The 25,562-nt window shown below is 46.8% G+C and overlaps 1 protein-coding gene across 1 annotated transcript in view; it reads right to left on the bottom strand.

The window, feature by feature from the left end:
• LOC115124113 (protein eva-1 homolog A) overlaps positions 1–25,562 on the bottom strand; it is a 240,956-nt gene that overhangs the window by 156,909 nt on the left and 58,485 nt on the right. The window contains exons 2-4 of the mRNA XM_065008645.1: positions 15,011–15,234; positions 6,969–7,092; positions 4,491–4,640 (exon numbers count right to left, since the gene is read on the bottom strand). Coding sequence (XP_064864717.1) covers positions 4,491–4,640; positions 6,969–7,092; positions 15,011–15,234 — 498 coding nt within the window. The remainder of the gene's footprint in view (positions 1–4,490; positions 4,641–6,968; positions 7,093–15,010; positions 15,235–25,562) is intronic.

Raw genomic sequence — 25,562 nt, 5'->3', positions numbered from 1 at the left:
ATTATACCATGATAGTCTTGTGTCTTTCTGTAGTAATACCGTATAGGACAGCCCCTCAAATACCTCAACAGTAGGAAACGGCATCGTTGCTGTGAGAAAAAAACCTGACTCTGTTTTAACTCACAAACTGTCCTATATTCCTTGTCCACCTGCCAGTGATGATTATTTGTCACATGTGCGGAATACAACAGGTGTAGAGCTTACAGTGAAATGCTTACTGACAAGGTCTTAACCAACAATGCAGTTAAGAAAAATACAAAAAAAAAAAGTATGAAATAAAAGTAACAAATAATTAAAGAGCAGCAGTAAAATAACAATAGAGAGGCTATATACCAGGGGGTACCGGTACAGAGTAAATGTGTGGGGGCACAGGTTAGTTGGGGTAATATGTACATAGTTTTTAAAGTGACTATGCATAGATAATAAAAGAGAGTAGCAGCGGTGTAAAGAGTGGGGGGCGGGGCAATGCAAATAGTCTGGGTAGCCATTTGATTAGATGTTCACGAGTCGTCGTATGGCTTGGGGGTAGAAGTTGTTTAGAAGCCTCTTGGACCTAGACTTACCGCTTGCCGTGTGGTAGCAGAGAGAACAGTCTATGACTAGGGTGGCTGGAGTCTTTGACAATTTTTATGGCCTTGTATAGAGGTCCTGGATGGCAGGAAGCTTGGCCCTAGTGATGTACTGGGCTGATCACACAACCCTCTGTAGTGCCTTGCTGTCGGAGTCCGAGCAGTTGCCATACCAGGTAATGATGTAACCAGTCAGGATGCTCTCGATGGTGCAGCTGTAGAACCTTTTGAGGATCTGAGGACCCATGCCAAATCTTTTCAGTCTCCTGAAGGGGAATAGGTTTTGTTGTGCCCTCTTCACGACTGTCTTGGTGTGCTTGGACCATGTTAGTTTGTTGGTGTTGTGGACGCCAAGGACCTTGAAGCTCTCAACCTGCTCCACTACAGCCCCGTCGATGGAAATAGGCGTGTCTCATCAAAGTGTGCCCTCACACTGGTCTCGTCCCAAATGGAACCCTATTCCCTACATCGTGAACTACTTTTGACCACAGACCTATGGACCCTGGTCAAAAGTAATGGACTCTATAGGGCTTAGGGTGCCATTTGGGACCCACCCACTGACTGACTGACTGGCTGCTCATATCACATAAAGGACACACACACTGTCGATATCTGACTCTGACACCTGATTCAGCCTCCTGGCCCTATCCTGACACCCCTGTCACACACACACATAGACAAATACACACACATACACTCACATTTGCTATGGCGACACACACACAAACACACACAGTCGGGGGCATGTCCCCAGTGCATTGTTTGAATCATGAATTGTGCCAAATGACATTTGACCCACTCACCCACACCCACACATGCCTCCTATACTTTTCAAAGGAGACAAATTATCAGGACATAGGGCGGCGCACGATCGGCCCAGCGTCGTCCGGGTTTGGCCAGTGACTTGCCTAGTTAAATAAAGGAAAAATGTGTTCAAACGTTGGCAACAGAAAACTAAAATGAGAGTTTCTTATTAGTCCCCCCCGCTTCAGTCTGTTTCCTTTGGTTTGGTGCCTGATAGACTATTCCACGGAATGACTGTTGGCCAAGCCTACAAAGTAGCTGTAGTTGGAGTGACACCTACCTCTCGTGGTAGCCTAGCAGTTAGCGTGTTAGGTCAGAAACCAAAAGGTTGCTGGTTTGAATACCAGAGCAGACAAGGTAAAAAATCTGTTGATGTGCAAACAACACATTTCACTGCACCAATCTACCTACATGTGCCCCCGCACATTGACTCTGTACCGGTACCCCCTGTATATAGCCTCCACATTGACTCTGTACCGATACCCCCTGTATACAGCCTCCACATTGACTCTGTACCGATACCCCCTGTATATAGCCTCCACATTGACTCTGTACCAGTACCCCCTGTATATAGCCTCCACATTGACTCTGTACCAGTACCCCCTGTATATAGCCTCCACATTGACTCTGTAGCCTCGCTATTGTTATTTTACTGCTGCTCTTTAATTATTTCTCTTAAAACTGCTTTGTTGGTTAGGGACTTTTCACAGTAAGGTTGTATTATACCTGTTGTAATAAACTTAGATTTGATCTGTTTTTATTTGATCAGATCCAAGAATACAGCCATTAAAATCCCCTTCAACAACATTGCTGCCTGTGAGATATCTTGATACAGCCTCTACAACACACACACACGCACACATGCACACACACACACAAACATTTGTTAAAAACAAAATACTATCTAGTCTTCTGACTTTCTTTAGGGATGTTCTATTTTTTTTTTTAAACACAGTATTTTTCATTCCAGTTAGTACATACTAGCAACATGCATAACCACCAAACCAGACAAGCAAATTCAGGGCAACTAAAACAACCCAAGCCTAGGACAAATCAAATCACCTAGCTGAAAATCTCAATCCATATTTTCAGCTGAAGAATATAGCTGAATGGAACATATTTCTTGAAAGGAACTCAATCCATATTTCTCAGCTGAATGGAACTCTTTACCAATCCATATTTCTCAGCTGAATGGAACTCTTTATCAATCCATATTTCTCAGCTGAATGGAACTCTTTACCAATCCATATTTCTCAGCTGAAAGGAACTCTTTACCAATCCATATTTCTCAGCTGAATGGAACTCTTTATCAATCCATATTTCTCAGCTGAATGGAACTCTTTTATCAATCCATATTTCTCAGCTGAATGGAACTCTTTACCAATCCATATTTCTGAGGCAAAAAGTCAATCCACCTACAATACAATTTTTTAAGAACATCTAATGTGATAGACCATATGACTGGACAGGAAATAGAAAGAACATCTAATGTGATAGACCATATGACTGGACAGGAAATAGAAAGAACATCTAATGTGATAGACCATATGACTGGAAGGGAAATAGAAAGAACATCTAATGTGATAGACCATATGACTGGACAGGAAATAGAAAGAACATCTAATGTGATAGACCATATGACTGGACAGGAAATAGACAGAACATCTAATGTGATAGACCATGTGACTGGACAGGAAATAGAAAGAACATCTAATGTGATAGACCATATGAATGGACAGGAAATAGAAAGCATCAACTGAGTTTCCTGTCAGGTATTTCATTGTCTTTATTGTCTACTTGTTGAATGTTTTTGAAGCCTTGATTTGTGTTGTTTGTAATGTCTTGTTAATTGGTGTTGGACCCCAGGAAGCTTAGCTAGCGTTACAATGTTAGCTAATGGGGATCCTAATAAAAATTACAAAATTACACTCACATGCACATGTTCACAAGCACAGACATACACAAACACACCTCAATCCTGTCCTTTTACTACGAGCCAAACTCTCCCCTGTGGATGACAGAGAACTCTGGCATAAAGTCCACTCCTATTCCTTTGGCTGTGTGTGTCCACTATAAACATATCCTACAAGCATTTGAAACCTCATGAATACAGAACCAACCATCAGACACACAGTATGTGAGTGATTACTTCCTGATCCAGTATGTGAGTGATTACTTCCTGATCCAGTATGTGAGTGATTACTTCCTGATCCATTATGTGAGTGATTACTTCCTGATCCAGTATGTGAGTGATTACTTCCTGATCCAGTATGTGAGTGATTACTTCCTGATCCAGTATGTGAGTGATTACTTCCTGATCCATTATGTGAGTGATTACTTCCTGATCCAGTATGTGAGTGATTACTTCCTGATCCAGTATGTGAGTGATTACTTCCTGATCCATTATGTGAGTGATTACTTCCTGATCCAGTATGTGAGTGATTACTTCCTGATCCAGTTGGAGTGATTCACTAGTAGAACAAAATGGTTCTGAAGTAGCGGCCATTGGTCAGTTACTGGGGCAATATAATTAAGTTAATGCTCGGCCCACTGACATAACAAACCCTACCCCCTGCACTATTTGCAATTCTGACGGGACAGGTGAAATAAATACATATGGAGGAAACTTCGCTAAGACCTTTGGAAAGATAGATGGAGTAACACCATTGGGTCCCAATTTACCAGTCCCTTCAGGTTTCCAAACAATGGAGGTTATTGTAGGGGCAGGCACCCATGGTGATAGTAAGTGCTTTTTCCCAACTGGCCCGTGTATAAAGCCCTTTTCACATCAGCTGATGTCACAAAGTGCTATACAGAAACCCAGCCTAAAACCCCAAACAGCAAGCAATGCAGATGTAGAAGCATGGTGGCTAGGAAGAAAGGAACCTAGGAAGAAACCTACTGTACAGAGGAACCAGGCTCTGAGGGGTGGCCAGTCCTCTTCTGGCTGTGCCGGGTAGATATTAGAAGAGTACATGTGTGGCCATAAAGGCCAGATTGTTATTCTGAGAAAACCTTTCAGTCCTAGCTACCTAGAGAATTCAGGCCAAGAGTTTTTAATGATCAGATCAAGCTTTGGGGAAAACTCCAGGTTCTATACATAGGTGACGGTCTTACCTACGGAGGGTGCCCTGTGGTGGGTAGGACACTCCAGGGTCCCCTGTTGGGTTCGACCAAACATGGCAGAGTAGACGGCGATCTGCATCCCCTGTTTACAGCTCAGCTTCATCCTCTCCTCCTCACACACCACCGTACTCTTATACTCATCTGGAAGGGGGTGGGGGAGAGATATCATCTTTAGGATCATCACAGACACACCTTACCCTTTCTGTCGGTCTCAGGCTTACTCTCAAATTGGCCTTTTATTTTGCCTGTGAGTGTGCAGTTGTTCAGGTGTGCACATGTGAGGTGTGAAAGTGTGCAGGTATTCAGGTGTTTGGGTTCTAAATACCATCCATCTTTCCTCCCCTCCCTCCTTCTCTCCTTCTCTCAGTCAGAATACCAGTGGTGTAATCACTTCTCTCAGAGTCAGAATACCAGTGGTGTAATCCCTTCTCTCAGAGTCAGAATACCAGTGGTGTAATCCCTTCTCTCAGAGTCAGAATACCAGTGGGGTAATCCCTTCTCTCAGAGTCAGAATACCAGTGGTGTAATCCCTTCTCTCAGAGTCAGAATACCAGTGGTGTAATCCCTTCTCTCAAAGCCAGAATACCAGTGGTGTAATCCCTTCTCTCAGAGCCAGAATACCAGTGGTGTAATACGTTCTCTCAGAGTCAGAATACCAGTGGTGTAATCCCTTCTCTTAGAGTCAGAATACCAGTGGTGTAATCCCTTCTCTCAAAGCCAGAATACCAGTGGTGTAATCCCTTCTCTCAAAGCCAAAATACCAGTGGTGTAATCCCTTCTCTCAGAGCCAGAATACCAGTGGTGTAATACGTTCTCTCAGAGTCAGAATACCAGTGGTGTAATCCCTTCTCTTAGAGTCAGAATACCAGTGGTGTAATCCCTTCTCTCAAAGCCAGAATACCAGTGGTGTAATCCCTTCTCTTAGAGTCAGAATACCAGTGGTGTAGTCCCTTCTCTCAGAGTCAGAATACCAGTGGTGTAGTCCCTTCGCTCAGTCAGAATACCAGTGGTGTAGTCCCTTCGCTCAGTCAGAATACCAGTGGTGTAATCCCTTCTCTCAGAGCCAGAATATCAGTGGTGTAATCCCTTCTCTCAGAGTCAGAATACCAGTGGTGTAATCCCTTCTCTCAGAGTCAGAATACCAGTGGTGTAGTCCCTTATCTCAGAGTCAGAATACCAGTGGTGTAATCCCTTCTCTCAGAGTCAGAATACCAGTGGTGTAATCCCTTCTCTCAGAGTCAGAATACCAGTGGTGTAATCCCTTCTCTCAGAGTCAGAATACCAGTGGTGTAATCCCTTCTCTCAGAGTCAGAATACCAGTGGTGTAATCCCTTCTCTTAGAGTCAGAATACCAGTGGTGTAATCCCTTCTCTCAGAGTCAGAATACCAGTGGTGTAATCCCTTCTCTCAGAGTCAGAATACCAGTGATGTAATCCCAGCCAACCAAGGTGTTGTAGTAGCTAAATCCATTCATGTTATTCCTGAGCTGTGGTATGGTCACACTAGACTGACTGGGAGTGGCCACTCACTCCACTGACCCCTCCACTACCCTGACCCTGGACCAATCAACAGCTCTTTTGTCCTCTGTCACTTAACCAATGACTTCTTGGCGACAGAGAAATGTCTCTGCAGGATCTAAGTGGGGTTTTAGTGAGGTGCAACGAGCAGGTGTCACTGCCTCTGAAAGGAAAGAGGGTGAGGGAGGGATGGATGGAAACAGATGGAGAGAGAGAGAGAGAGAGAGAGAGAGAGCTGGGTTTAAAATCATCTCTCTCTCATTCCCTTTCTCTCATTCCCTTTCCCATTCTTCTCCTCTGCATTCCTGTTCCACTCCCCCATGTCCATAGTTTTGATTTTCAGGGAGTTCAGCTGTCACGGGTTACTGTGACTGGGCTCTGTGTGTGGAGTACCTGTGCATGGCTAAACACATCCACATTGCAGGTTGACAATCATTGGGATGACTCTTGTCTTAGAGGCAGACTGATTTCCACTAGATGGACCAGCTGCAAAGTCAAAATTGTCTATATAGCATAAAAATGTATTCAAACAAAAAATTAATTTTTGGTCTCAATTTCAAGTTCGAGTTTAGGCATAAGATAAACGGTGTGATCAAGGTCAAGGTTCAAATCTGATTTTATGACTGCGAGTGTGCCAGCTAGTGACCAACCTGCAGAGCTGCCTTCAGTACATGAGTCAACCCAATAAATGGCAACCTGCATCCACATTACCAAGGCTTCTGTTTCTGCACATTAGTATGAATGGGATTTAAACCTTCACAGTGTCACCAGGGATTTATTTGTGTGTGTGTGTGTGTGTGTGTGTGTGTGTGTGTGTGTGTGTGTGTGTGTGTGTGTGTGTGTGTGTGTGTGTGCGTGTGTGTGTGTGTAAGAAATAGACAGACAGGAACAGTCACTGTAAGGTGGAGCATAAATGATAAAGAAACTCAGGGGTGATGAGGGAGGGACTTACTAGGCATGCATTTGTACCACACAATGAGGTATTTGCTGCTACTGGGGCACGGGTCCATCCCGAAGAGACGACTGTTGACAAGGACCTGACAGATCCTCCTGTCCTGGCACTCATCCAACATTTTCTACCATTGAAAGAGAGAGAGAGAGAGAGAGAGAGAGAGAGAGAGAGAGAGAGAGAGAACAATGATCAAGCCGGAGGGCACACAAACCAAAAACCACTTCAAACACCCTAACCATCCCCTTCTCCCAGGCCATGGGAACAGTTCTACACTTCAGCGTCCTGACATCTCCTTCTCCTCCCAGGCCATGGGAACAGTTCTACACTCCAGCGTCCTGACATCTCCTTCTCCTCCCAGGCCATGTAGAAGACAACCTCCCAGTGTCCTGGTGTGTAGAAGACAACCTCCCAGAGTTCTCCTGGTGTGTAGAAGACAACCTCCCAGTGTCCTGGTGTGTAGAAGACAACCTCCCAGTGTCCTGGTGTGTAGAAGACAACCTCCCAGAGTTCTCCTGGTGTGTAGAAGACAACCTCCCAGAGTTCTCCTGGTGTGTAGAAGACAACCTCCCAGTGTTCTGGTGTGTAGAAGACAACCTCCCAGTGTCCTGGTGTGTAGAAGACAACCTCCCAGTGTCCTGGTGTGTAGAAGACAACCTCCCAGTGTTCTGGTGTGTAGAAGACAACCTCCCAGTGTTGTGGTGTGTAGAAGACAACCTCCTAGAGTTCTCCTGATGTGTAGAAGACAACCTCCCAGAGTTCTCCTGGTGTGTAGAAGACAACCTCCCAGAGTTCTCCTGGTGTGTAGAAGACAACCTCCCAGAATTCTGGTGTGTAGAAGACAACCTCCCAGAGTTCTGGTGTGTAGACAACCTCCCAGTGTTCTGGTGTGTAGAAGACAACCTCCCAGTGTTCTGGTGTGTAGAAGACAACCTCCCAGAGTTCTGGTGTGTAGACAACCTCCCAGTGTTCTGGTGTGTAGAAGACAACCTCCCAGTGTTCTGGTGTGTAGAAGACAACCTCCCAGTGTTCTGGTGTGTAGAAGACAACCTCCCAGTGTTTCTGGTGTGTAGAAGACAACCTGAGTTCTCCTCCCAGTGTTCTGGTGTGTAGAAGACAACCTCCCAGAGTTCTCCTGGTGTGTAGAAGACAACCTCCCAGAGTTCTGGTGTGTAGAAGACAACCTCCCAGACAACCTCCCAGTGTTCTGGTGTGTAGAAGACAACCTCCTCCAGAGTTCTCCTGGTGTGTAGAAGACAACCTCCAGAGTTCTCCTGGTGTGTAGAAGACAACCTCCCAGTGTTCTGGGTGTAGAAGACAACCTCCCAGTGTTCTGGTGTGTAGAAGACAACCTCCCAGAGTTCTCCTGTGTTCTGTGTAGAAGACAACCTCCCAGTGTCTCCCAGAGTTCTGGTGTGTAGAAGACAACCTCAGACAACCTCCCAGTGTTCTGGTGTGTAGAAGACAACCTCCCAGTGTTCCCAGACAACCTCCCAGTGTTCTGGTGTGTAGAAGACAACCTCCCAGAGTTTCTGGTGTGTAGAAGACAACCTCCCTGTTTCTGGTGTGTAGAAGACAACCTCCCAGAGTTCTGGTGTGTAGAAGACAACCTCCCAGTGTTCTGGTGTGTAGAAGACAACTCCTAGAGTTCTCCTGGTGTGTAGAAGACAACCTCCAGAGTTCTCCTGGTGTGTAGAAGACAACCTCCCAGTGTTCTGGTGTAGAAGACAACCTCCCAGTGTTCTGGTGTGTAGAAGACAACCTCCTAGAGTTTCTGGTGTGTAGAAGACAACCTTCCAGAGTTCTCCTGGTGTGTAGAAGACAACCTCCCAGTGTTCTGGTGTTAGAAGACAACCTCCCAGTGTTCTGGTGTGTAGAAGACAACCTCCCAGAGTTTCTCCCAGTGTTCTGGTGACCCAGTGTTCTGGTGTGTAGAAGACAACCTCCCCTAGACAACCTCCCAGAAGACAACCTCCCAGTGTTCTGGTGTGTAGAAGACAACCTCCCAGTGTTCTGGTGTGTAGAAGACAACCTCCCAGTGTCCTGGTGTGTAGAAGACAACCTCCCAGTGTTCTGGTGTGTAGAAGACAACCTCCCAGTGTTCTGGTGTGTAGAAGACAACCTCCCAGACTGGTGTGACAACCTAGAAGACAACCTCCCAGTGTTTCTGGTGTGTAGAAGACAACCTCCCAGTGTTCTCCCCTGGTGTGGAAGACAACCAGTTCTCCTGAAGACAACCTGCAAAGACAACCTCCCAGAGTTCTCTGGTGTGTAGAAGACAACCTCCCAGAGTTCTCCTGTGTGTCCCAGAAGACAAAGATCCTGTGTAGACAACCTCCCAGTGTTCAAAGACAACCTCCCAGTGTTCTGGTGTGTAGAAGACAACCTCCCAGAGTTCTGGTGTGTAGACAACCTCCCAGTGTTCTGGTGTGTAGAAGACAACCTCCCAGTGTTCTGGTGTGTAGAAGACAACCTCCCAGTGTTCTGGTGTGTAGAAGACAACCTCCCAGTGTTCTGGTGTGTAGAAGACAACCTCCCAGAGTTCTCCTGGTGTGTAGAAGACAACCTCCCAGAGTTCTCCTGGTGTGTAGAAGACAACCTCCCAGAGTTCTGGTGGTAGAAGACAACCTCCCAGTGTTCTGGTGTGTAGAAGACAACCTCCTAGAGTTCTCCTGGTGTGTAGAAGACAACCTTCCAGAGTTCTCCTGGTGTGTAGAAGACAACCTCCCAGTGTTCTGGTGTGTAGAAGACAACCTCCCAGTGTTCTGGTGTGTAGAAGACAACCTCCTAGAGTTCTCCTGGTGTGTAGAAGACAACCTTCCAGAGTTCTCCTGGTGTGTAGAAGACAACCTCCCAGTGTTCTGGTGTGTAGAAGACAACCTCCCAGTGTTCTGGTGTGTAGAAGACAACCTCCCAGAGTTCTGGTGTGTAGAAGACAACCTCCCAGTGTTCTGGTGTGTAGAAGACAACCTCCCAGTGTTCTGGTGTGTAGACAACCTCCCAGTGTTCTGGTGTGTAGAAGACAACCTCCCAGTGTTCTGGTGTGTAGACAACCTCCCAGTGTTCTGGTGTGTAGAAGACAACCTCCCAGTGTTCTGGTGTGTAGAAGACAACCTCCCAGAGTTCTCCTGGTGTGTAGAAGACAACCTTCCAGTGTTCTGGTGTGTAGAAGACAACCTCCCAGTGTTCTTTGTAGAAGACAACCTCCCAGAGTTCTGTGTGTAGACAAACTCCCAGTGTTCTGGTGTGTAGAAGACAACCTCCCAGTGTTCTGGTGTGTAGAAGACACCTCCCAGTGTTCTGGTGTGTAGAAGACAACCTCCCAGAGTTCTCCTGGTGTGTGAAGACAACCTCCCAGAGTTCTCCTGGTGTGTAGAAGACAACCTCCCAGAGTTCAGACAACCTCCCAGTGTTCTACCATTGAAGACAACCTCCTAGAGTTCTCCTGGTGTGTAGAAGACAACCTTCCAGAGTTCTCCTGGTGTGTAGAAGACAACCTCCCAGTGTTCTGGTGTGTAGAAGACAACCTCCCAGTGTTCTGGTGTGTAGAAGACAACCTCCTAGAGTTCTCCTGGTGTGTAGAAGACAACCTTCCAGAGTTCTCCTGGTGTGTAGAAGACAACCTCCCAGAGTTCTCCTGGTGTGTAGAAGACAACCTCCCAGAGTTCTCCTGGTGTGTAGAAGGAACCTCCCAGTTCTAGAAGACAACCTCCCAGAGATCCTGTGTGTAGACAACCTCCCAGTGTTCTGGTGTGTAGAAGACAACCTCCCAGTGTTCTGGTGTGTAGAAGACAACCTCCCAGAGTTCTGGTGTGTAGACAACCTCCCAGTGTTCTGGTGTGTAGAAGACAACCTCCCAGTGTTCTGGTGTGTAGAAGACAACCTCCCAGTGTTCTGGTGTGTAGAAGACAACCTCCCAGTGTTCTGGTGTGTAGAAGACAACCTCCCAGAGTTCTCCTGGTGTGTAGAAGACAACCTCCCAGAGTTCTCCTGGTGTGTAGAAGACAACCTCCCAGAGTTCTGGTGTGTAGAAGACAACCTCCCAGTGTTCTGGTGTGTAGAAGACAACCTCCTAGAGTTATCCTGGTGTGTAGAAGACAACCTTCCAGAGTTCTCCTGGTGTGTAGAAGACAACCTCCCAGTGTTCTGGTGTGTAGAAGACAACCTCCCAGTGTTCTGGTGTGTAGAAGACAACCTCCTAGAGTTCTCCTGGTGTGTAGAAGACAACCTTCCAGAGTTCTCCTGGTGTGTAGAAGACAACCTCCCAGTGTTCTGGTGTGTAGAAGACAACCTCCCAGTGTTCTGGTGTGTAGAAGACAACCTCCCAGAGTTCTGGTGTGTAGAAGACAACCTCCCAGTGTTTAGAAGACAACCTCCCAGTGTTCTGGTGTGTAGACAACCTCCCAGTGTTCTGGTGTGTAGAAGACAACCTCCCAGTGTTCTGGTGTGTAGACAACCTCCCAGTGTTCTGGTGTGTAGAAGACAACCTCCCAGTGTTCTGGTGTGTAGAAGACAACCTCCCAGAGTTCTCCTGGTGTGTAGAAGACAACCTTCCAGTGTTCTGGTGTGTAGAAGACAACCTCCCAGTGTTCTGGTGTGTAGAAGACAACCTCCCAGAGTTCTGGTGTGTAGACAAACTCCCAGTGTTCTGGTGTGTAGAAGACAACCTCCCAGTGTTCTGGTGTGTAGAAGACAACCTCCCAGTGTTCTGGTGTGTAGAAGACAACCTCCCAGAGTTCTCCTGGTGTGTAGAAGACAACCTCCCAGAGTTCTCCTGGTGTGTAGAAGACAACCTCCCAGAGTTCTGGTGTGTAGAAGACAACCTCCCAGTGTTCTGGTGTGTAGAAGACAACCTCCTAGAGTTCTCCTGGTGTGTAGAAGACAACCTTCCAGAGTTCTCCTGGTGTGTAGAAGACAACCTCCCAGTGTTCTGGTGTGTAGAAGACAACCTCCCAGTGTTCTGGTGTGTAGAAGACAACCACCTAGAGTTCTCCTGGTGTGTAGAAGACAACCTTCCAGAGTTCTCCTGGTGTGTAGAAGACAACCTCCCAGTGGTCTGGTGTGTAGAAGACAACCTCCCAGTGTTCTGGTGTGTAGAAGACAACCTCCCAGAGTTCTGGTGTGTAGAAGACAACCTCCCAGTGTTCTGGTGTGTAGAAGACAACCTCCCAGTGTTCTGGTGTGTAGACAACCTCCCAGTGTTCTGGTGTGTAGAAGACAACCTCCCAGTGTTCTGGTGTGTAGACAACCTCCCAGTGTTCTGGTGTGTAGAAGACAACCTCCCAGAGTTCTCCTGGTGTGTAGAAGACAACCTTCCAGTGTTCTGGTGTGTAGAAGACAACCTCCCAGTGTTCTGGTGTGTAGAAGACAACCTCCCAGAGTTCTGGTGTGTAGAAGACAACCTCCCAGTGTTCTGGTGTGTAGAAGACAACCTCCCAGTGTTCTGGTGTGTAGAAGACAACCTCCCAGTGTTCTGGTGTGTAGAAGACAACCTCCCAGTGTTCTGGTGTAGAAGACAACCTCCCAGAAGACAACCTCCCAGTGTTCTGGTGTGTAGAAGACAACCTCCCAGTGTTCTGTGTGTAGAAGACAACCTCCCAGTGTTCTGGTGTGTAGAAGACAACCTCCCAGTGTTCTGGTGTGTAGAAGACAACCTCCCAGTGTTAGAAGACAACCTCCCAGTGTTCTGGTGTGTGTCCCAGAAGACAACCTCCCAGTGTTCTGGTGTGTAGAAGACAACCTCCCAGTAGAAGTTCCTGTTCTCCTGGTGTGTAGAAGACAACCTCCCAGAGTTCTCCTGGTGTGTAGAAGACAACCTCCCAGAGTTCTGGTGTGTAGACAAAGACAACCTCCCAGTGTTCTGGTGTGTAGAAGACAACCTCCCAGAGTTCTCCTGGTGTGTAGACAACCTCCCAGTGTTCAGTGTTCTGGTGTGTAGAAGACAACCTCCCAGTGTTCTGGTGTGTAGACAACCTCCCAGTCTTCTGGTGTGTAGAAGACAACCTCCCAGTGTTCTGGTGTGTAGAAGACAACCTCCCAGTGTACTGGTGTGTAGAAGACAACCTCCCAGAGTTCTGGGTGTAGAAGACAACCTCCCAGTGTTCTGGTGTGTAGAAGACAACCTCCCAGAGTTCTGGGTGTAGAAGACAACCTCCCAGAGTTTTGGGTGTAGAAGACAACCTCCCAGAGTTCTGGTGTGTAGAAGACAACCACCCAGAGTTCTTCTGGCATATGTGTGCTGCTGCCGTGTGCTGCCAGATCATAAATCTGAAGCACGCTGACATTTATGTCATGTCGTCACACGTCATTAATGAGACATAATGGCCAGGGATAGGATATGGGAAAAAGTACAGCAGCCTATACCCCCCATGTAGTCCTAAAAAAGCTTTGACTTCGTATCTACCTGTCTTCAAAGCTCTCTATTAAAGCTTTTAAAGCTTTTGAAAATCGGGATTAAAACCGCTACCATCACATCAATTGTTTCTTTTGAGACGTTGTTGGAACAGACAAGTTGCATTGAGCAAAGTTGCTACGCTCTAGTACCAAGTGATTGCAACTGAGGGCCTCTGGGTCGATTTCTCTCATTTGGGCACCTTCTCTGGATCTGAAGCTTAGCGCTCATGATCGTCATTCAGCTATTTTGAGATAAAGTGGGAGGGAGACGAGGGCAACAGAACTCTGAAAGGACAGGAGTGGGTGTGTGTGTGTACCCCCCACACAAAAGGAGGCCTTCAGTCTATTCGTTGCACCCCCAATCAATTTAAGATGGGGATGTTGTGGCAAAGACTCAATGAAACGGCTTTGTGTAGTAGGGCTGGCTGGGCCTGCCTCTCCATGCCTTCTCCTTAAAGTGTGTCACTTGCCGGAAAACATTCTCACACAAAGCGTTACGCAATCAGCGGTGGCGGCATTGGCATTGCCTGGGTTTTAACCCTTGTTGTGTGGAGGCTTTTTTCTTTCTGGAAGTTTCTCAGACAGCTTTAGGTGCCAAACAACGACAGGCTCTGTTGAGATGGAGGGAGGGATGTGGTAGATGAGTGAATGAGGATCCAGAAGGGGAAGGGAATACATGAGAAAGAGAGAAGGGTGCAACCTTCTCTGAAATCCCCAGAGCATTATAGCTACTGTTTCAAAGGCCTGGGTCTGTATTCAAAAAGCATCACAGAGCACTGATCTGAGATGGGGCGGCTGGTAGCCTAGTGGCTAGAGGCAGGTAGCCTAGTGGCTAGAGGCAGGTAGCCTAGTGGTTAGAGGCAGGTAGCCTAGTGGTTAGAGCAGGTAGCCTAGCGGCTAGAGGCAGGTAGCCTAGTGGTTAGAGCAGGTAGCCTAGTGGCTAGAGGCAGGTAGCCTAGTGGCTAGAGGCAGTTAGCCTAGTGGTTAGAGCAGGTAGCCTAGTGGCTAGAGGCAGGTAGCCTAGTGGCTAGAGGCAGGTAGCCTAGTGGTTAGAGCAGGTAGCCTAGTGGCTAGAGGCAGGTAGCCTAGTGGCTAGAGGCAGGTAGCCTACTGGTTAGAGGCAGGTAGCCTAGGGGTTAGAGGAGGTAGCCTAGTGGTTAGAGCAGGTAGCCAGCCTAGTGTTTAGAGTGTCGGGCCAGTAACCGAAAGGTTGCTAGATCGATTCCCCAAGCCGACAAGGTAAAAATCTGTTGTTCTGCCCCTGAACAAGGCAGTTAATCCACTGTTCCTGGGCCGTCGTTGTAAATAAGAATTTGTTCTTAACTGACTTGCCTAGTTAAATTTTTTTTTAAATAGGATCTGGTTCTCCCTGTCCTTCCATTCCTATTCATTGTGATCTAATAGCTAAAAGTGATCCTAAATCAGCACTCCTTTTCTGAGATGCTTTATGGATATGGGCCCTGATCTGACTAAAGAGGAGAAGAAAGTATTGTTTCCCAGAGAGAAAAATAATGAGCCATTTTGATAAGAGGTTTTTGGGAAACACAACCTGGACACATGTCAAAACCAGAAGATGAGCATTATTGAATGACTGCCGTTACTGTCCTAGTGGCAGAGAGAAGCATTAAAGTAGATGGGTTGTGTATGTTTACCTGTAGTGCAGTGGACATGTAACAATATGTGTCATCCTCCAGTGGGTGTGTCCCTACAAGGGTGTATCTCTGGTAGGACGGGCACTGCTGGGGGTGGGAGGGGCCTTTCCTGCCGTAGAAAGCCGATTGGACGGTGATGGTGGTGCGAGGCGGGCAGCGGACCGACAGGAAGTCGCCGTCACAAGCCTGCTCGGTGTAGTTCCTCAACACTTTGGATAGGTAATCTAGGAGATAAGAAAAACACCATGGTTACCACAAAAACAGCTGCACACCTACACCTGTTTACAGTCCATCAACTCTTAAGTGGTGTTCCAGGTCATCTTTTCAGCAGATTGCTATATCATGTCAATGTGTATTTCCCTGAGATGCTAATCACTTCTACAGGTGAAGTGTGAGATCTGATCCTCAGTGCAGCGTGACTGCATTGAAGACCATCTGGAATGCAAAGCCTAAAATCATACTACAAACAAAAGACACTATGAATAGGAGACCATTCACTACAAACAAAGATGATCTGAATAGGAGACATTTCACTCCTCCACCTCCCCAGTGTAAAGAAACACACACACACACACACACACACACACACACACACACACACACACACACACACACACACACACACACACACACACACACACACACACACACAGTCCCCAGGATGTTCAAATGGACAAAGCCATGGGTGTGTTGAATCCTGAAAGACTTTTACTTAGAATGTGTGGCACACAGCTGCAGCAGTTCTATCTCAGTCAATTGGCATCAAAGAGGAACACAACACACACGGGATAATAAGGCAATCAGCAAAGCCAATCACACACACAGCCTGGCAGGCTTTGCTTTGTCTTGCCTGGGTTGGCCCACCTCGGAAGAAACACTCTCCTCCTTCCTTTCATTTAATCCCTCATTTCATGGTGATGATGTCATATTGAGAGTTGTCTTATCTGCGCTATATTTTGTTTTTGTTCGTTAACACAGACACACCCTGTCAAGAGAGGCAGCGCCAATTTGGTCGCGTAGGGGTTTTTGTGTCTAGATAGTAGGAAGCTTCTGTGGAAGAGCCCCCTGTTTCCATGGTCCATTAGTCATGTTACACATCAACAAGCCCTGACAAAACGACTGCCTTCACTTAACCATATCAAAAACCATGGCTCCGGGCCTAGAATACCACAACACTACACAGACGCTAAAAGTCCTGGCCCTAGCGTCATTAGCTGTTAGCATTGTTAGCCTCCAGGCATATCTAACAGACCCAGCATTTAAAGCTATCTGAGCTTCCTAGGCTTGAGCTAAATCCCTCGCTAAGCTAACCTGCGCTAGTGCTAAGTCTGCTAACCCTGAGTTTGTCTCACCCTGTCTCCATCGGTAAGCCCTTTGTTTGTTAGCGTTAGTGAGTCTCTTCTCGGACTCGGTGTCAGTTAGCCAACCACCATGTTTTGAACTGCATTCCATATTTAAAAAGTCTATTTAAAAAAAAACATAAATAGGCCTATTGGGAAACAATCATAAAACACTTGTAATGTTATTTTACTTGAAACCTCACAGGTCTAGACTGTCTCTTTGAATGCTATAGCTAATTACGGTGTTAGCCAGCATTCTCTGTCATTGTGAGCCACCAGCCTGTCAGTCAATCATTCAGTCAGGAGAACTGAACCCCATCACAAAGAACCGGCAGCATTAACATTCCTGCCTGCGCGAAGGAGAGTGGAGATAAAAGCACTGCTTTGTCATATGGTGTCTTTTTTCCTCCTTCTTTGTGAAACTATTCAGCCAAATGATTGACAGCTGGCAGAGGAACATTCAGCACAAAAGTTGTCAAGATAAACAGAGGCTGAGTCTCAAGTGATACCCTATTCTCTGAATATTGCACTACTGTTGACCAGGTCCCAAGGAGCTCTGGTCAAAAGCAGTGCCCTATATGGGGAATAGGGATCAATAGAGCTCTGGTCGAAAGTAGTGCCCTATATGGGGAATAGGGTTCCATTGGGCTCTGGTCGAAGTAGTGCCCTGTATAGGGAATAGGAATAAAAATATTTAACATAGGCCCTCAGATCCTCAAAAAGCTCGACAGCTGCACCATTGAGAGCATCTGGTTGCCATAACGCTTGGTATGGCAACCAATAAGGCGCGACAGAGGGTAGGTCATATGGCCCAGTACATCACCGGGGCCAAGCTCCCAGCAATCCAAGACATGTATACCAGGCGGTGTCAGAGGTAGACCCTAAAAATTGTCAAAGACTCCAGCCACCCAAGTCAGCCACTCGCTTGCACTGGCTCTCTGCAAACTCACTGGACTCTACCCACACAGTCACACATCCTGCACTGGTCATCCAAAGCACACATGCCCAAACACTACTACATACGCTAACATACAGAAGACACACACACATGCATATTGACGCCACACACACACTGCTGCTACTCTGTTTATTATCTACCTTGATTGCCTAGTCACCTTTACCCCTACCCACATGTACATACAGTTGAAGTCGGAAGTTTACATAAACTGAGGTTGGAGTCATTAAAACTCATTTTTCAACCACTCCACAAATTTCTTGTTAACAAACTATAGTTTCGCAAGTTGATTAGGACATCTACTTTGTGCATGACACAAGTCATTTTTCCAACAATTGTTTACAGACAGATTATTTCACTTATAATTCACTGTATCACAATTCCAGTGGGTCAGAAGTTTACATACACTAAGTTGACTGTGCCTTTAAACAGCTTGGAAAATTACAGAAAATTATGTCATGTCTTTAGACGCTTCTGATAGGCTAATTAAAATAATTTGAGTCAACTGAGGTGTACCTGTGGATGTATTTCAAGGCCTACCTTCAAACTCAGTGCATCTTTGCTTGACATAGTGGGAAAATCAAAATAACTCAGCCAAGACCTAAGATAAAAAAATTGTAGACCTCCACAAGATACCACGTTCATCTGTACAAACAATAGTACGCAAGTATAAACACCATGGGACCACGCAACCGCCATACCGCTCAGGAAGGAGACGCGTTCTGTCTCCTAGAGATGAACGTACTTTGGTGCGAAAAGGGCAAATCAATCCCAGAACAACAGCAAAGAACCTTGTGAAGATGCTGGAGGAAACAGGTACAAAAGTATCTATATCCACAGTAAAACGAGTCCTATGTCGACATAACCTGAAAGGCTGCTCAGCAAGGAAGAAGCCACTGCTCCAAAACCGCCATAAAAAAGCCAGACTACGGTTTGCAACTGCACATGGGGACCAAGGTCATACTTTTTGGGGAAATGTCCTCTGGTCTGATGAAACAAAAATAGAACTGTTTGGCCATAATGACCATCGTTATGTTTTGAGGAAAAAGGGGAGGCTTGCAAGCCGAAAAACACCATCCCAAACATGAAGCACGGGGGTGACAGCATCATGTTGTGGGTGTGCTTTGATGCAGGAGTGACTGGTGCACTTCACAAAATAGATGGCATTATGAGGTAGAAAAAATGGTTGTTGTGGCAAAATGGCTTAAGGACAACAAAGTCAAGGTATTGGAGTGTCCATCTCAAAGCCCTGACCTCAATCCTATAGAAAATGTGTGGGCAGAACTGAAAAAGCAGGTGCGAGGAAAGAGACGTACAAACCTGACTCAATTACACCAGCTCAGTCAGGAGAAATGGGCCAAAATTCACCCAACTTATTGTGGGAAGCTTGTGGAAGGCTACGCGAAACATTTTTACCGAAGTTAAGCAATTTAAAGGTAATGCTACCAAATACTAATTGAGTGCATGTAAACTTCTGACCCACGGGGAATGTGATGAAAGAAATAAAATATTAAATAAATCATTCTCTCGCCTATTACATTTCACATTCTTCAAATAAAGTGGTGATCCTTTTTTACTAGGACTAAATGTCAGAAATTGTGAAATAGTTTCAAACTGAGTTGAAATGTATTTGGTGTATTTAAACTTCCGACTTCAACTTTATTACCTCACCTATCTCGTACCACTGCACATTGACTCGGTACCGGTACTCCTTGTATATAATCTTGTTATTGTTATTTTATTGTGTAACTATTTCCTTTAAAAAAAAAAGTTTTACTTTGCATTATTGGGAAAGGGCTCGTAAGTAAGCATTTCACAGTAAAGTCTACACCTTTTCCATTCAGCGCATGTGAAAAATTGATCAAATCAAATTGTCTTTACCCAAAACAAGGAGCCATTTTAAGGCTGTAAGCAATCCATTGGTACAAAACTTTGCTTGGAAAATTAAGTTTAAAAAAAATGGCCAGTGATTCAGCCAGCTCAACATCAATATGTCAAATGTTTCCACTGCGGAGTGCTTCACAAACACTACAGGTACATTAGAGGAAGTAGGAGCTGTTTCCATACACAGTGACACACACACACACACACACACACACCTTTTACCATGGTTACCTCTAACAGTGCAGTAGCGTGTGGTCATGAAACTGATATATCTGAAAGAGTCAACACCGGGACATAATTAGACAACAGTGGCGCCCAGCGCCAGTAAGAACCTCTGTCCTTTCACTGTTCTATTGACACTGCCTTATCTAGAAAATGAAAGCAGGAACATTTGACTTCAATGCTTTTAACTGTTACAGTAAGCTACTTAAGCTTTAATGGCGATGCCTTTTAAGGCCAGAGAGCTTTGCAGAGTCAGGTATAGAACGACCTGTTTGATCATAAAACGTAACGCTAAGTTAGCCTGGTCTGAAGTGCACACACTTGGAACTAAGTAACTTCACACACACACACACACACACACACACACACACACACACACACACACACACACACACACACACACACACACACACACACACACACACACCCCTCTGCTGGCATATCCCTGTCTGCTGCATTCCAGAGCGGGTGAACTTGGCATTTCCCCTGACAGGACCACACACACAAACAACAACACAACCAGGGTGGCTGCCGTGGCAACGAACACAACCTTACACTGAACTCATTCTTCTCCACAGTTACCCAGTGGGCCATAGTTGTCGAGGGACATCATTTCTCTGATATACGATGTCAGATTACAACCATTTAAAGACGTCTTTTAGCCCTTCAGGGAAAAGAAAGACCTATTGAACAGAGTTGTCCATGAAGAAATCAAGGCGCCTGGAAAGACGTCATATGGTGATTGTTGTCTTGTTTAAGTGACTGATACAACCTGGTAAAGGCGTCTTTTTCTGGATGCTAAAACAGTCTAAAAAACCTCCTTTTACATTCAGACTACAACCTGACCATGACGTCAGTCTGATGTTATTGCAACCGGTTTTGCCCACTGAACATAAGACACGTCTATTTGGTCTGAGTATTAGGCCTTGTCCTGGACCCAGGCCAAGACCATGATGGAACATGTGCACTGCCAGCCCTATACCCCTCCAGCCACTGAGCTGGGTGCCACATGGAAACTATGGCAACGACCAAGCATGTGCACTGCCAGCCCTATACCCCTCCAGCCACTGAGCTGGGTGCCACATGGAAACTATGGCAACGACCATGCATGTGCACTGCCAGCCCTATACCCCTCCAGCCACTGAGCTGGGTGCCACATGGAAACTATGGCAACGACCATGCATGTGCACTGCCAGCCCTATACCCCTCCAGCCACTGAGCTGGGTGCCACATGGAAACTATGGCAACGACCATGCATGTGCACTGCCAGCCCTATACCCCTCCAGCCACTGAGCTGGGTGCCACATGGAAACTATGGCAACGACCATGCATGTACACTGCCAGCCCTATACCCCTCCAGCCACTGAGCTGGGTGCCACATGGAAACTATGGCAACGACCATGCATGTACACTGCCAGCCCTATACCCCTCCAGCCACTGAGCTGGGTGCCACATGGAAACTATGGCAACGACCATGCATGTGCACTGCCAGCCCTATACCCCTCCAGCCACTGAGCTGGGTGCCACATGGAAACTATGGCAACGATCATGCATGTGCACTGCCAGCCCTATACCCCTCCAGCCACTGAGCTGGGTGCCACATGGAAACTATGGCAACGACCATGCATGTGCACTGCCAGCCCTATACCCCTCCAGCCACTGAGCTGGGTGCCACATGGAAACTATGGCAACGACCATGCATGTGCACTGCCAGCCCTATACCCTCCAGCCACTGAGCTGGGTGCCACATGGAAACTATGGCAACGACCATGCATGTGCACTGCCAGCCCTATACCCCTCCAGCCACTAAGCTGGGTGCCACATGGAAACTATGGCAACGACCATGCATGTGCACTGCCAGCCCTATACCCCTCCAGCCACTGAGCTGGGTGCCACATGGAAACTATGGCAACGACCATGCATGTGCACTGCCAGCCCTATACCCCTCCAGCCACTGAGCTGGGTGCCACATGGAAACTATGGCAACGACCATGCATGTGCACTGCCAACCCTATACCCCTCCATGCATGTACACTGCCAACCCTATACCCCTCCAGCCACTGAGCTGGGTGCCACATGGAAACTATGGCAACGACCATGCATGTGCACTGCCAACCCTATACCCCTCCATGCATGTGCACTGCCAGCCCTATACCCCTCCATGCATGTGCACTGCCAGCCCTATACCCCTCCATGCATGTGAAGGACAAGTGAGAGGGAGAGGGACAAACACAGGAATGAAATGATAAAGGACAAGTCACACCAACACTAACAAGAAATATCCAGATTTTATCCAACAACCCAGCAGGCAAATAAGGTTGAAATTGCACCTTTGCGTTTGCAAACAGTTTGTAACCAGAACTGGATGCAATTGAGTTATTTCAAGCAGTTTTGACAACTGGTAAAGGACTTTCTCAAAGGTGAAGGGGTGGGTTACTAACTGTTTCTGAACCACAAAACACACTGCAACACCTTCCTTCATCTTGTCCTGTGGGATTGTGGGTAAAAGCAAACAGATTATCTCATAAACTCCCCCGGAGCACTTTTCCACTTTCTGTACGAATTGTTCCACCCTCCTCTGTTAACCCTCCACCTGTTGATTGACGCCCCCTTTCACGACTAACAATCAGGCGGGGTTAAGACACCTGTGTAAAACCAGGTAGCCAATGACATGCGTCGCTCTGAGGGGCAGCCTGGACAAGGCCACCAGGGGGAAAACATAGACACACATCTCTCTCTCCTTTGTCATTTGGGGCCATCCTAACTCCTTCTCTAGATTAAAAAAAATATATACATTTCTTATTTGCAATGACGGCCTACCCCAGCCAAACTCTAACCCGGACGATGCTGGGCCAATTGTGCGCCGCCCTATGGGACTCACAATCACGGCCGGTTGTGATATAGCCTGGAATCGAACCAGGGTCTGTAGTGACACCTCTAGCACTGAGATACAGTGCCCTAGACCGCTGTGCCACTCGGGAGTTCTCCTTCACAAAAGCACCAAGCCCATTATGAATGATGGTGGTTATGTGGGCTGAGGAAGGAGAGGAGGTTATGAATGATGGTGGTTATGTGGGGTGAGGAAGGTGAGGAGGTTATGAATGATGGTGGTTATGTGGGGTGGGGAAGGAGAGGAGGGTATGAATGATGGTGGTTATGTGGGGTGGGGAAGGAGAGGAGGTTATGAAGGATGGTGGTTATGTGGGGTGAGGAAGGTGAGGAGGTTATGAATGATGGTGGTTATGTGGGGTGAGGAAGGTGAGGAGGTTATGAATGATGGTGATTATATGGGGTGAGGAAGGAGAGGAGGTTATGAATGATGGTGGTTATGTGGGGTGAGGAAGGTGAGGAGGTTATGTCTGATGGTGGTTATGTGGGGTGAGGAAGGTGAGGAGGTTATGAATGATGGTGATTATATGGGGTGAGGAAGGAGAGGAGGTTATGAATGATGGTGGTTATGTGGGGTGAGGAAGGTGAGGAGGTTATGAATGATGGTGGTTATGTGGGGTGAGGAAGGTGAGGAGGTTATGAATGATGGTGGTTATGTGGGCTGAGGAAGGAGAGGAGGTTATGTCTGATGGTGGTTATGTGGGGTGGGGAAGGAGAGGAGGTTATGTCTGATGGTGGTTATGTGGGCTGAGGAAGAAAAGGAGGTTATGTCTGATGGTGGTTATGTGGGGTGAAGAAGGTGAGGAGGTTATGAATGATGGTGGTTATGTGGGGTGGGGAAGGAGAGGAGGTTATGTCTGATGGTGGTTATGTGGGCTGAGGAAGGAGAGGAGGTTATGAATGATGGTGGTTATGTGGGGTGAGGAAGGAGAGGAGGTTATGAATGATGGTGGTTATATGGGGTGAGGAAGGAGAGGAGGTTATGAATGATGGTGGTTATGTGGTGTGAGGAAGGTGAGGAGGTTATGAATGATGGTGGTTATGTGGGCTGAGGAAGGAGAGGAGGTTATGAATGATGGTGGTTATGTGGGCTGAGGAAGGAGAGGAGGTTATGTCTGATGGTGGTTATGTGGGGTAGGGAAGGAGAGGAGGTTATGTCTGATGGTGGTTATGTGGGGTGGGGAAGGAGAGGAGGTTATGAATGATGGTGGTTATGTGGGGTGAGGAAGGAGAGGAGGTTATGAATGATGGTGGTTATGTGGTGTGAGGAAGGAGAGGAGGTTATGAATGATGGTGGTTATGTGGGGTGAGGAAGGTGAGGAGGTTATGAATGATGGTGGTTATGTGGGGTGAGGAAGGAGAGGAGGTTATGAATGATGGTGGTTATGTGGGGTGAGGAAGGTGAGGAGGTTATGAATGATGGTGGTTATGTGGTGTGAGGAAGGTGAGGAGGTTATGAATGATGGTGGTTATGTGGGGTGAGGAAGGTGAGGAGGTTATGAATGATGGTGGTTATGTGGTGTGAGGAAGGTGAGGAGGTTATGAATGATGGTGGTTATGTGGGCTGAGGAAGGAGAGGAGGTTATGAATGATGGTGGTTATGTGGGCTGAGGAAGGAGAGGAGGTTATGAATGAGATGAGATTCTCAAGAGAAATATAGTCGACTGCATGCGACAGACTGGGTTTGATTCCGAGTATCCTGCACCCATAAATTCCAGGGCTTTACTTGACTTCTCCTCAACATCCCGTGTGTGTTCGCAGTCTGAGGTAAAAATCATTAGGTCTGGGAGCTAAGGAAAGTCTTCAGTTTCTGAGGCAAGGCTACTACTCATCATGGTAGCTTAATAAACCAGCCTATTTACATATGCAAAGGAATGATATCCTCAATCCCGTCATCTGCAGGATACCGGTAAGCAAATGACTCCAGGTCAATTCAGGTCAATATATAATGCATGAATTGTGTACACAAGCAGGTAGTCTGGGCATATCATATGCATGGGGCATGACAACTCAACCAGCCCTAAAATAGCTGGTGCAGAGTTGTAGCTTCCCCTCATAACACACCATGTCATAACCCCCAAGTCATGTGATAGGAATGAACTGTAATTGGGCTTCCACCACGTCATGTGATCTTCCATGCCCGTAAGCCTATCACAACGCTGAAAACCCGAGGAGGTAATTAGTTCCTGATTTGCGGCTATGTGATGGCCCCGCGGCCTAACCCCGGCGTTAGAGGGGTCAGGTAGGGCTGAGATTAGGGACAAACCACTGTGTTGTGTCAGCATGGGTTCCTACCCCCCGGCCCATCACACAGAGACTTCCTGTTCAGGACTCACCGATTAGATGCGGTCCTACTGCAGGTCCAAAGAGATGTTGAATCCATGTTTTCCTCATGTTTCAGCTCAGAGAGTAAATATGAGGGGAGAGTGTGTCTCCTTGCCTGCGGTGGTGTGTGTGTGTGTGTGTGTGTGTGTGTGTGTGTGTGTGTGTGTGTGTGTGTGTGTGTGTGTGTGTGTGTGTGTGTGTGTGTGTGTGTGTGTGTGTGTGTGTGTGTGTGTGTGTGTACGTGTGTGTGTGAGAGAGAGAGAGAGAAAGAAAGAAAGAGAGAGGTTTGCATAGATTGTTGACTACATATGTGTGTCCGAATGTAAAAAAGTCAAATAAACAAACAACAACATGACACATTGCAAAATCCCTGGCTCTCCCTCCACTATGCAGAGGTGTCAGCTACAAGCTGGAATGCATAGAGAGATGTGCTCTCTGGTATGAGCAGTGGTGTGGTGGGGAGGCAGGGAGGGAGGGAGGGATGTCTCTCTAACTGCACTGTCTGCCTGCGAGGCGAGGGATTACTCTCTACTCAGGGCTTTCTACTCTGTTTGAAAGATGCCATCGAATCCCATTGGAGAACTCAGCTCAAAAGTAACCTATGCAGTAGACACTGCTGGGTTCTCTGCTACAGAGGATTAACACAGCACCAATAACAGGGTACAATCTTATCATATGGTTGACTTTAGTACTCAATAAAACAGTCAATAATGCATGTTCCTCATGCAACAACTTCATAGAGCACACAGTATCAAACATTATGAAACATTTTACCCCCCCAGAAATTACATACAAAATAAGAGTGAGAGACAGAGAGAAAGAGAGAGAGAGACAGTGATGTGGCAGTAGAAAGGCCACAAGGGCCGGTGGCTTTAGGCCTTGTTAGTAATTAGTCCCTGACCATGGTTCTATCCATTGGCCACAGAAGCAGCCTTAC

The sequence above is a fragment of the Oncorhynchus nerka genome, linkage group LG24 (assembly GCF_034236695.1).
Source record: "Oncorhynchus nerka isolate Pitt River linkage group LG24, Oner_Uvic_2.0, whole genome shotgun sequence".
Taxonomy (NCBI): Eukaryota; Metazoa; Chordata; class Actinopteri; order Salmoniformes; family Salmonidae; genus Oncorhynchus; species Oncorhynchus nerka.
The sequence above is the reverse complement of the archived record's forward strand: the minus strand, read 5'-3'. Positions and strand labels throughout refer to the sequence as shown.